Genomic DNA, 12,898 nt, shown 5'->3' on the forward strand with positions numbered 1-12,898 from the left:
ATAGTTTTGCTGGGTACAGTATTCTTGGTTGAAAGTTGTGTTATTTAAGTGTACGATAGATGCCATTCCACTGTCTTCTTGCTCTCATGGTTTCTGCTGAGAACTTTTTTCTTTTTTAATGGAGTGGGCTGAATGTCTTTAGTGACTGTAGAACCTGGAAAAGCTGTTACTGTTAATGATGTAAACACACTGCAATGTATCTATCTAAATACATATAAAATTGGGACTTTTAAAATTGTAGCTGTGCTGTAAACTTGTAAACTTTAGAAAAAGTATCCCAGTTGTACCACACTTAATAGGCATTGTACTGAAATTAACAACCACAGATGCATAGAAATGTTAAACTTAGGGGAGCTCTGGTGGCCTAGTGGCAAGAAGCTGCAACTACAATCCCAGAGGTGCACGGTTCAAATCCACCAGATGCTCTGCCGGGGAAGGAGGGGCCATCTCCTCCTGTACCAGTCAGATCTGATTTGACGGTACACTCACACAAAAATAATAAAATAAAATTAAAAAAAAGAAATGTTAAGCTTAGCTATTTTTTCCATTTGTACAGGGGTAACATACTGTGTATTAAGTATATATAAGGCTTTATTAAATGAGTGTGATTACAGAAATTAATAAAGTATTTCTGAATAATGAAAAAGTATATACTACTTAAATAACTTTCTCGTTTTAACACTCAAGAGAAATAAAGCTATTATACTAATTCCCTGATTGGCAAAGATAATCATTATTTTAACAAAAATCTGTGTTACATGCCATCATGTCGTCTGTGACTCATAGCAATCCTATGTACAACAGCTTTGAAATCTGCCCTCTCCTGAGCCAGTCTCACTTACTCTGACACACCAACCCCCATTGCCCCAGACACTGTATTAATCCATCTTATCCGGTGGCTTCCTCTCCTGCACTGTCCCTCCACCGTTCCAAGCATGATTTCCTTCTCCAAGGATCAGTCTCTCATGGCCACATGCCCAAAGTATGTGAGACAAAGCTTCAAATTCTTAGCCTCCAAGGAGAAATTTGGTTTCATCCTCTCCAAGACAGATCTATTTGTTTTCTTGGCGGTCCATAATATGTTCAAGACTCTTCTCCAGCACCACAACTCAAAGGTATCGATTCTAGTTCTGTCAGCATTTCATTGCCCAGCTCTCTGATGCATAGCAAGTAAATGTGAAGACCATGGACTGGCTCAGGTGTAGCTTAGTCTCTAGACTGACATCATTGCTTCTGAGTACTCTGGAGAGATATATTAAATGCTATATTATACTTTTATTACACTACCATTGGAGCTCTGGTGGCCTAGTGGAAAGAAGCTGTGCTGTAATCCCAAAGGCATGCAGTTCAAGACCACCAGATGCTTCGTGGGAGAAAGACTGGGCAATCTCCTCCTTTATGATTAAATGCCTCCGAAAACTTGCCAGAGAGTCAGCTATGGGTTGGTTCTGACTCTACAGTACACAACAAAAACAACACTACCTTTACTATTCTAGAGAGCTCTGGTAGAGTAGTCTATGAAGAACTGTACTGTTGATCCAAAGGCCAAGCTTCTCTGGTGGTCTGAATCCACCTGTTGCTCTGGGGGAGAACGATGGGCAGTTCTCTTCCCTGTGATTTGCAGCCTTTGGAAACTCCATGGAGGTTCAGCTCTGAGTTGGAACTGATTTAATGACCAGGAGTGGGTGAGTACTATCCCACCCCACTGTGACTGACTCAGTTCTGATTCATGGCAGCCCTCCAGCAAGTTTCTGAGGCTGTGAATCTTTACAGAAAGAGACTGTCCACCTGTTCCTGCAGAACAGCTGACAGATTTGAACTTCCAACCTTTTTGATTAGCAGCAGGACACCATAGGTTTTATTAAGCACTTAGTAGAAACACAGGGACAAAGAAATAGAAAAACTGTTCACAGTCCTACAGTCCTTGAACAGTGAGATTTAAGCAGTCTGATTCTAGAACTGACTTAGAATTATAGTACATAGCCTCTCACATGATCTTTTTTTTTAGTTTTTGTCCTTATAATTTTTTTCTATTGATCTGCATATAAAATTCATATACAGTTTGTTTCATTCATATATATTGTGTTTCACACACTCAAACATATTCACATTGTGTTTCATACATCATTCATATACATTGTATATTATAAAATTAATCACCACTGATGCACACCTACAATCTTTTTCAGGTACCCTGTCTTTTCAGGCCCCCACTGGATTTTTCCTAATTTCTTCACCACTGCCACCTCCTACTCATTGAACTCTGTTACTTAGTGACTTCCCACCTCCCCACTTTCACACATGATCTTTTGAGACAGACCTCAAACTAAGTTTATAATCACAAGGTGCTCAAATGAAATCTATGGCAGTCAATATTCCAAATTTGGACCATTCCTAACTGCTCATTCAAGTTCTATTTCATCCCTAGTATGTATATTCTGTTAGGCTTTTCTATCAAAAGTAAGTTGAATTGCTAGTGGCCTGATAAAATTCTAAAAATAAGGGAAAGGTAAGTCAAGGTAAAGGATAATGGAATAAAATAAGAATGTCTTAAAAAAGGGAAAATTTTTACCTGCCCCCTTATATTCCCTCCACCTTAGAACTGTACCCACACCGCCCTATAGGCTCTGTCTGTGATCAAAGGGCACTAGCATAAATCTTATCACCTGGTAACTTTCTAACCTTAACAGATGATCTTTGGTTGGGTTCCTCTCGTGGTTTCAGGGCTCCTACTCCAAGAGTTGGGAGCTGTGTTTGAAAGACAGACATTCGACCACCAGTTGGGGACATCAACTTAAAAGCAGCCTGAAGTGCAGGGCCCAAGGCACTCTGGGTCTCCAGGGTCTTGTTAAACATTTGTGGCAAAGTTTTCAGTAAATCTTGGACAAGCTTGTGGAATATAAAGCAAGAAAGTAGAGAATGTTACCACTTAATTTTTTTTCCCCCACAGTAAATCAGTAACTAATACAATAGACAAGACACTGAGTCATGATGATGGTCAGAGAATCTACAGACAGTACAATAAACAATGAAGTTGGTCAAATGACAAGAAAGCCATTTTAAATCAACATCATAAATTGGCAAGCACGACAAATTAAAATTGGGGCCTTACAGTTCTTGCACATGCAATAGTCTAGCAAGACTATAAGTCCAAATTTTATCCAAAGAACCATTCCAGTTTAGATTTCATTTTAATGCCATGCAGTATGGCCTTCTCAATTACCTCTACACACTTAATTCTTTCCATTTTAAAGTGAGTTTAATTCTTCCTCCTTGTAAAATCTAAAATAGCTAGGAAATTTGTCAACTAGTAGTATCACTATAAAAGAAAAATAAAACAAACAATGACTACCTATTTAAGATGTTTATAATTACAAATAGAGTCAATGGGAAAAAATACTTTGTACTATGGAAAAATCACCACTGCCAACTGCTGAGACCATAGACTTGCTGATTAAAATGTTACCCCTACGGCATATATGCATGTACAGGGTAGACAACGCCCCCCCTCAGACACATTCTGTTCACCTCTCACTGTATTATGTCATGGCAATTTCCAGGCAGGTAATAAGAGTTTCTTCTGAACTGACCCCAATGACACTCTGTGAATCAGAAAAGCAAAGGGCACTGAAAGCAGCCTAGCTCATGTGCTTCTGCGTTTTGACCAGAAGCTTCATCTCAGCAACCCTCCCAACTTCCCACACGGCTAGCAAGACAAGTCCCTGTCAGACCTCCTCTTCCGTGAGACAAGCTCATCCTACGACATACACCCTGCTGCGTAAGACTTAAAAATAGTCAGTCCAAGGACAAACTCAAGAGCTGTTCAATCTGATGGAGTTTAACTTTGACCAAATATAAAAGGCTATCACAGAAAGAAGCAAAATTTTAATTCAAATTAATTTCAAAAACATATTTCTTTCAGTGTAAATATACATGTCAGATAGGAAAATATGCCTTACCTCTTTACTTTCATTTAAGTTTACTAATAAGTTCTCTGGCATAGGTATAAAAACATCTGAAAGAGTAAGTACATATTCGTTAAAAACAAAATTTAACCAAGATATTTCAAATTAACCACCTTCACACATTAAAAAAGCCAACTCCTCCATTTTTAAAAACTTGTCTACACATGACTCGAGCCACAAAAGGCATACCGATTCAGGTACTCATTGCCTACTAGCTTATAGCAAAGCCTCACAATCTAAAAATATTGATCTGTAAGAACTCAAACAGGATTTGAGCAAGTACTCTGCTTCATAAGTAAACATGACTTTAGGATTCTGCTTACTATCTTGGTTGCACTTGAAAACTGGTAAAAAGCTCACTTGGCATTAAAAAACGTGCTAACTGGCAACACACACGTGAATGCTGTTATTACTGGAACTTGCTAATAGCTCTGCCTTGCAAAAAGCTTCTCAGCCTTTTGGCTAAGATCAAGTATAGTATGTAGTATCTCATAAAGAGGACTCCCACTAGCAACTCTTATTTATTATTATTTTTTTATTATTTTCTGTGTGTGTGTACTGTCAAACTGGATCTGACTGGTACAGGAGGAGATGGCCCGTCCTTTTCCAGCAGAGCATCTGGTGGAATTGAACCACCTATCTCTGGGATTGCAATGCAGCTTCTTGCCACTAGGCCACCAGAGCTCCCCAAGCAACTCTTAATGAGATTACAAAATTGATTAGTAAGGTATGTGCTAACTAACCACTCAATTGAGTTTCTTAATATTGAAATATATTCTTGTGTAGGAGTTGAATTTTCTTCCTTAGAGGGAAATACACTAAAAACATGGGCAGGGGGTAGAGATGAAGGAGTGGGTGGAAAACTACAAAAGTCTCACTTTCTACTTTTTTGTGCTATTTGTTTTTAAATAAAAATTGAGACTCATTATAAAGTTTAAAAGTTATAATTTAACAATATCTAACCACTTTCTAAGATACCACTCATCTACCATAACAAGGAGCTCTAGCGGCTGAGTGGGGAAGGAGCTGCACTGCCAACCCAAAGGTGGTGGCTTTAAGGCACCCGCTGCTCATCAGGAGAAAGATGAGCAACCTCCTGCGAGGCCTCTGAATACTCATGGAGGGGCAGCTATGAGTGGATTCCAACTTCACAGCAATGATTTTTGAGGTTTGTTGGGGTTTTTGGTAAATGGAAACGGATGCATTTTAACACATCACCTCTGGATTTTTTAAAGCATGCACTCTTGTGAAAAACTTGCTCTTTAAAGAGTATAATTTGGCCAATTTTAGAATGTTCAGAGTTGTGCAACCACTGCCTAATTCTGGAACCTTTCCATCATCTTAGAAATTAACCCCACAGACATTAAAACTCAGATCCCTTTTTCTGCGTTAGTCCCCTACCCACTAAATCCTGGCAACTACTAATTTACTTCCTCTCTCTATTGACTGCCTATTTTGGATATTTCCTACAAACAGACTCATAACATGAGGTCTTTTGTGTCTGGTTTCTTCCATACAGCACGATGTTTCAAGGGGAGCTCTTGTGGCATATAGTCCATAGCAAGGCACACAAACCTAGAGGGCTCACAATTCCAGTGGTTTGAATCCTACAACACTCTAAGGGAGAAAGATGAACTCTCCCTTCCCACTGTGATTTACAGTGTTGGAAATTCAATGGGGGGGGTCACTATGAGTCTGAACCAACTCAACAACAGAGATTTTTTTTTTATTTACAGTTGTGGGGTTTATTAGAAAGATGGTTTAGGGAATATGGGAGGCAAAGAATATTACCAATACAAGTCCAGGTTTATTCCAATAGTCCTAAGTCAGAATAATAGCTAGCAAGACACAATTCTTTAATTAGGGAAAGTCCAGATTCAGTTCAGCAGCACAAAAGCAAGAAACCTCTGGTTTCCTTAGTCATCCAGTAAACTTTATCTCAGGGTAGTTACAAGTCAGCTTTCCCATCAATCATCCAGCAAGCAAAGTCTTTTAATGTGGCTCCATCTCCAGGATTCTTCTGGTTATATCCTTCCACAGTCTCTTTACAGTAGTGCCACAGCCTCTTCCTAGTCTCTCCACTACCATCATTTCTGAATTTACAGTGCAGAAAGCACTCTCTTATATTGGTCCCACAGCTTTTGATGATTTGCAAAGCCATGTTCACAGTTAAGGTAGTTGGAGACCATGCCCCTAGACAGCTCTCAGTTTATTGCCTTCAGATTTACAGAATAACAACAAGTTGGTTTCTTCTATTCCACTTCTAAAGATTGACTGTTGCTGCTGCTGGCTTTTTTTCACCCTGTGACCCTATGCAAAATAGCTTTTGGGAATGGAATAAATGTGGATATCCTCTAGTCATTTGACCACGTAGTTGTCTGAACAACAGAGATTTAAGTTTAAGGTCCATCTCAGCTGTTACATTTATCAATGCTTCAATAATTTTTATAGCCTTTTAATATTGCATTATATTAACATACTTCATTTTGTTTATCTCTTCATCAGATGATGGTTACTTGAATTGTTTCCAACTTTTTTGTTATCTGCTATAATAGGTTTTTAATTCTCTTGGATATATACTTAATAATGGAAATGCTGGATCATATAACAACTCTAAGCGGAGCTGTGGTGGCATAGTGGTTACATGTTAGGCTGCTAACTAAAAAAGTTGGTGGTTCTAATCTATCAGCCACTCCTTGGGAGAGAGATGGAAGAAATCCTCCTTTGAAGATTTACAGCCTTAGAAAACTCAGAGGACTGCCACGGGTCAGACTCAATGGCAACAGGTTAAGGTAACTCTGAAGAGTCCTCGTGGACCAACAGTTAAGAGCTTGCTACTAACAAAAAGGTGAGCAGTTCAAATCTACTAATTACTTCTCAGAAAGGAAGACTTGATGATAAGTGCCTATAAAAATTAGAGCATCGGAAGCCTTACTGAGCAGTTCTACTCTGCACTATTAGGGTCACTACAATTTGTAATCAATTTGAGAGCATATAATAACTGTGCAGCTCAAGGTTGAACTTTTTGAGGAACTATCCATTATTTTACATACTGGTTAGACCACTTTACATTCTCATTAATAATGCATGGGGGTTCTATACATTTGTCAACACTTGCTGTTATTAGTCTTATTTACTGGAGTTTTGTATTTTCTTGATGTGGAGCATACTGGCCACTTGTTTTAAGAGAATACTGAATATTTTATATTGACTGGCAATGTGTCTACTAACAGCTCCTGCCAATTTTTACATTAGATTGTCTTTTTATTAAATTGTAGGAGTTCTTAATGTACTCGATGTATATATTCCTAATCAGATACATGATAAAGAAATATAATCTTATCCTGTAGATTATATTTTCACTTACTGATAAAGTCCTTTAAAACACAAAAAAGTTTCAATTTTACTAAAATTGTAATTTCTTTAGTAGCTTCTACTTTTAGTGTCATAACTAAAAAAACCCACTGCCTAATCCAAGGTTATAAAAATTCACTTCTTTTTTTCTCTAGCAGTTCCATAATTTTGGTTCTTAAGCTTTTTATATCTATAGTCCATTTTGAAATAATTTTGTATCTATGTGAGGCAGGAGTCTAATTTTATTACTCGCCAATATGGATATCCAGTTGTCTCAGTACTATCTGTTAAGCTGCTTCTTTTTAAAATAAAGTACTATACTCTTCAATCTTTGACAATAACGAGAGTTAAAGAAATGGTCCCATTTTCTTCTTATAGTATTTATTAAACTATAAACCCAGAAAAAAGTCAACCAAACAATAAAACCCACAAGTAAAAAGTTACCTGGACTCAGTATAGTTTTGTTTAGCTTGTTAGCCCCCATGACACCTAACAAAGTGTATGTGATAAAAATATGTACCTGAATCACAAGAACATTAAGGCCTGAAAAATACCTTAACAGATGAACCAGTCAAATCTCCTTTTATATAAGAGGCTTCAAGAAAGCCTCTGTGGCCTAGTGGCAAGACACTGCACTGCAATCCCAGATGTACACGGTTCAAATCCACCAGATGCTCTGCTGGAGAAGGAGGGGGCAATCTCCTCCTGTATCAGTCAGATCTGATTTGACGGTACACGTAAAAATAATACAATAAAAATTTACAAAAAAAAAAAAGCCTAATCCTAAAACTCCATAACCAGCACATTATTTAGCCTGACACAACTGTTAAAAGAAATACAACATTAAGAAGCTTTCATTATCAGTATTTAATTATTGCTCATGAAAGTCTTAACACATAAATAGAACTGATTATACACCTATAAATCTTAGATTTCATCCTCCAATTTATGAGAAGACATTAAGATATTTTGGAGAGAGAGAGAGAGAAGGAAAGAAGAAAACAAGAAGCCTCTCTGCCCACCCAATCCATTCAGTACCTCTCTTCATTTTCACTGACATCATTTTATCTATATCCTTCAAAGTAAGTAACTTCATCTAATTTTAGTTTATTTTCCCCCCTTTATTAAAAAGTAAGCTCCATAGTGACAGGGACCTTGTCTACTTTGTTTACTATTACGGTCCCAGAGCGAAACCCGAGCATTGAAATTCTTTTTGAATGCATCAATGAGTGGTAAAAAGGGATTAATTTAGCCTGAGTTTTAACATTAACCTGCTTCTGTTGCCTTTCTCAGAATTTACCTCAATAGCCTTGTTTCCTCTTAAAAATGAGAGCCTGAATTAAAGAACTATTGAAGCTCTAACAATCTTTAGGAGTTTATAGTCAGGATTGTGACTGATAACAGCAGACTCTCATTATATATGTCATACTTTTTAATTTGTTAATTAGTTACAAAATATTTTTAAAGTACACATTTCCTAACGCATTTTAACAATTTTAAGAAAATAACATATACCTTCAATATCTGAAACTACTAGCATCTGTGGTTGAGAGAGACCTTCTTGAAGACTGTAAAAATGGATTGTACTGTCAAATGTTATGAAGCCAATTTTTGTTCTAGTGTTGCCAGGAAGCCTAAAAGCAAATTCAGAAGAGTATTTTATAAAAATTTCCCATAAGTAATATAAATAAAATGTCTACTAAGAGTTACATGCAAATATCTAACTTACTATTATAAAAATGATACTAAGAGACAGAAATAATAAACCCAAGAAACTCAAAGTGTGACACATAGTCAAACAAAAATTAGCAGTTAACACAACAAATAAAAATTAATTACATTTATATAAACTTATTATTTCATAATTTAGTAAATAATATATACAAATATTTAAAAGTACATATAAAACCTTCCGGATGATTTTAAGTTATTTTACAAAGACTGCTATAAATAGGATCATACGCTAAAAAAAAAAAATTTAAAAAACTGGTTATATGCTAACTCTGAAATATTATATAAATCATACTACAAAAAATAGAAACTATCATACTGCATGTGCAGTGCTAAAAAATTTTGCCCGAATTTCTTCGAATACTGTTTAACATATTTATTTAAGATCAAAGAGCAGCAATGCATTGTTTTTAACAACTCAAAATATGTGGAACTGCAGTTTCACAACAGGAAACACAAATTATATTGTTGTTCATGCCTGAAAGTCAGCTTCTTTTGTCAACAGACAATCTACAATGTTAAAAATGGGGGGAGCTCAGGTGGCCTAGTGGCAAGAAGCTGCACTGCAATCCCAGAGATATGCGGTTCAAATCCATCAGAAGCTCTGCCGGAGAAGGAGGGGCAATCTTCTCCCGTACCAGTCAGATCCGATTTGACGGTACATACAGACATAAATAATAAAATTAAAAAAGAATAAAAATGGTAAGCACAATGATGCCCTTTTCACTCCAGTGAGGAAGTTCTTTTCTAATTAGATCTGGTCCTCCACACCATACAACAGAGCTGTATTTTATTACATAAAATTTTATGAAATCAAAGTGCATTTAAGAATTTACACTAGGCATATAAGAACCACTTAAAATACAGGTATTTAAAAAAAAAGATTTAAGAGACATTACAACCAAATGCAATGTGTGAAAAACATTTTTAAAATAATCAGGAATAAAAAGTAAAAGGGTACTAGATCAGTATAAAATTATTACTGTATTTTTTTGCCCAAGAAGATAACATATCCATGCATAGTACACATGGGAAATTAATGCTTTGAGGGGCTGAGTTATTTAAAATCCTAGATGATGTGTTTGTTATTTGGATATAATACGGTGTTCGTTTTGTTTGTTGTATTAGTTATGTACTGTGGAAGCAGAACTGACTCATAGCTGACCCTATAGTGGGTTTTCTGAGGCAGTAAACTTTCTCTTGTGGAGCATTTAGTGGATTCGAACTGTATGCCTTTGGGTTAGGAGCTTAACTCCTTACCACTAAGCCAACAGAATTCCCTATGGTACTAGGAGTTAGGATTAAAAAAATTCTGAGGTTTTTTTTTTTTAAACAGTCCCTTGGTAAGGACTATCCACTTTAGCTTTGTATCCAAAGACGAAATTTGTAGGTGAAAGGAGTTAGGAGTTAGCCTTCGTTACAGACTGGTTCATTTCAGGGTCAAAAATATGGAACGCTTCACGAATTTGCGTGTCATCCTTGCGCAGGGGCCATGGTAATCTCTGTATCGTTCCAATCTCTGTATCGTTCCAATAAATTCTGAGGTTTTACAAGTGAAGTTACATGCTGTCTAAGATCTGCTTCAAAATACTCAACAGAAAAATGTTTATTAGAGGATTAAACAGAAACAGAAGAATGGTAGAAACACTGGTGCTTTCATAATAAAGATTTAAACAAAATACTGCTCCTAATGGCAAATGAGACTGCAGGTAAAAAGTGACTTCAATGTATTTTTTTAAAAGAATAATGAAGAAGCCTTATTGGTATGCTTCATGTTAGGTTGCTCACTTCATCACTCATTGCTCTTGAGTGAGTAACAACTCCTAGTTGACTTTCTACCAGGTTTTCAGAGGCTGTAAATCACACAGGAGGGGACTGCCAATCTTTCTCCCTCAGAGCAGTTGGTGGATTCAAACCACCTGCCTTTCAGTTAGCAGCTCAGCTCCTTACCACTAAGCCATCAGAGCCTTCCTGTTAGGTGCTTCTTGTTGTTATGCACCATTGAGTTGGAACCAATTCACTGCTCTCCCTCCAGTAGGTTTTCAGAATGCTGTATATCTCATGAGAGGAAAGTACCTATCTTTCTCTCACAGTGTAGCTAGTTGATTTGAACTCTGTGCCTTCATGTTGGCAGCATAGCTCCTTACTTCTAGGCCACCAGAGATCCTTGTTAGGCAGCTAGGTAGTTCTAATCCACCAATTTCTCTGTGAAATCAAGATGAGGCATTTTCTTCTTGTTTCATTGGAAACCCAGTGGAATATCATAAGACAGAACTGACTCAACAATGGTGGTTTTTAAAAAACTAATTACATTTTGCCACGTATATTCACAATAACAAGAATATAAACACAATTTGGGGGAAGTAGCATAACTGCATTTTGGAAATTAGTTATTAATTTTGTAAACATAGTTAATTTTAGATTTAAGCTAAATTAAGACACTTACGAATCCAGATTGTCTAACAAACTCTGGCAAACTGAATTCAAGTATCCAGTTTCAACTGCATTGTGAGACACATCGAATACAAAGAGGTACACTGGCGGTTGAGGTGGTCGTAACTGAAGAAACAAAAGGATCTCATTAAAGGTATTCACCAGGATCAAATTTATACTTATCTTTGCTATATAACTAAAAGATTGTGTTCAAATACAGCAAGCTGTAAAAATAAGCATTATTTCACATTGAGTGGAGACTACATAATAGACAATAATGGATAGAGTATAGGAAAGAATTTTTAAAAATAGCCAAAACTATGCTATACTGTAACTAAATAATACTATTCATTCCATCATAGTGATGAAAGAAAAAATGAGGATGTGATTGCCTGAGGAGCCAGGGGAGTTTTCCCTCTAAGGTAGGGAAGGGCTTGTGATCAGAATAACTTCCGGGAGAACAGGCAGTATTACTCTCTTGGCCTGGGTATTACTAATACAGAGGCTTACTTTATATTTATTTGTTAATCTGTACATTTATGTTTTATGTACTTCTGATACAGGTACCATATTTTCCAATTTAGGGGCAAACCAAGCTACCTGGTTATTTAACTAACACATTTTAACGAGATTACATTAAACTGTAATCTGTAACACTCCTTGTTTTAGCAAAGCTGTATTTTCAATCCCATAAAAAAATCCAAACGTCCAAAATCAAAATTGGATAGGCAATCTGTTATCTCTTTTCCTTAGAGGCAATTATTATGGCATAGTCAAAGAGTAGACAAACCAGGAAATCTGGATTTCTAGGAAAATGAAGAAGGATTAACAAGTTCTAAACCTTCCCTCAGAGACTTGTTTGTGAGGCTAAAAAAGGATATAAGTACTTTGTAAAAATGTGAAGAGCTAATTAAATATGGCTTAATTATCATTATATTTTAAAATTGCAAGACCTCTGAGGGCCATTCAAATACGGAAAAGTACTTGTAAAAGGAAATGTGTCACCGAATTACTGGTAACAAAAATCAGAAGTGGGTGGCTGCTGCAGCGTGGAGAACCATGGGTCAGGCGGCCAAGGTGACAGGGCTCGGGTGGGGATGGGTGCGATGCCAACGGCATAAGTAATATCAACTTTGCAAAGGTTGTCTGGGGTCTTTGTGTAGCTGGACTGGGGGACGCCGCACTGGGCGACAAGCCCCGGTACAGGTGCGGAGGAAGAAGGAAAGCACCAAGGTTTTACAACTCTTTAAAACATTGCACAGGACCAGACAACAAGTTTTTAAAAATGATGGGAGAGCACTAGAAGCAGCCAGACTAAAGATAAATGAAGAATTCAAAAATAATAAAAGTGAGACATCTCCCAAGAAAATAGAAGAGTTAATGAAAATGGGATCTGATGTTGAAATGTTACTCAG

General features: G+C 36.9%; 1 protein-coding gene across 1 annotated transcript in view; it reads right to left on the reverse strand.

Annotated features, from left to right (window-relative positions):
• SEC24A (SEC24 family member A) overlaps positions 1 to 12,898 on the reverse strand; it is a 112,760-nt gene that overhangs the window by 40,601 nt on the left and 59,261 nt on the right. The window contains exons 10-13 of the mRNA XM_006888060.1: positions 11,497 to 11,609; positions 8,835 to 8,953; positions 3,960 to 4,015; positions 2,683 to 2,889 (exon numbers count right to left, since the gene is read on the reverse strand). Of these exons, the coding sequence (XP_006888122.1) occupies positions 2,683 to 2,889; positions 3,960 to 4,015; positions 8,835 to 8,953; positions 11,497 to 11,609 (495 nt within the window). The remainder of the gene's footprint in view (positions 1 to 2,682; positions 2,890 to 3,959; positions 4,016 to 8,834; positions 8,954 to 11,496; positions 11,610 to 12,898) is intronic.

This window comes from Elephantulus edwardii, unplaced genomic scaffold (assembly GCF_000299155.1).
Source record: "Elephantulus edwardii isolate Elephantulus edwardi_28Jun2011 unplaced genomic scaffold, EleEdw1.0 scaffold00064, whole genome shotgun sequence".
NCBI classification, from domain to species: Eukaryota; Metazoa; Chordata; class Mammalia; order Macroscelidea; family Macroscelididae; genus Elephantulus; species Elephantulus edwardii.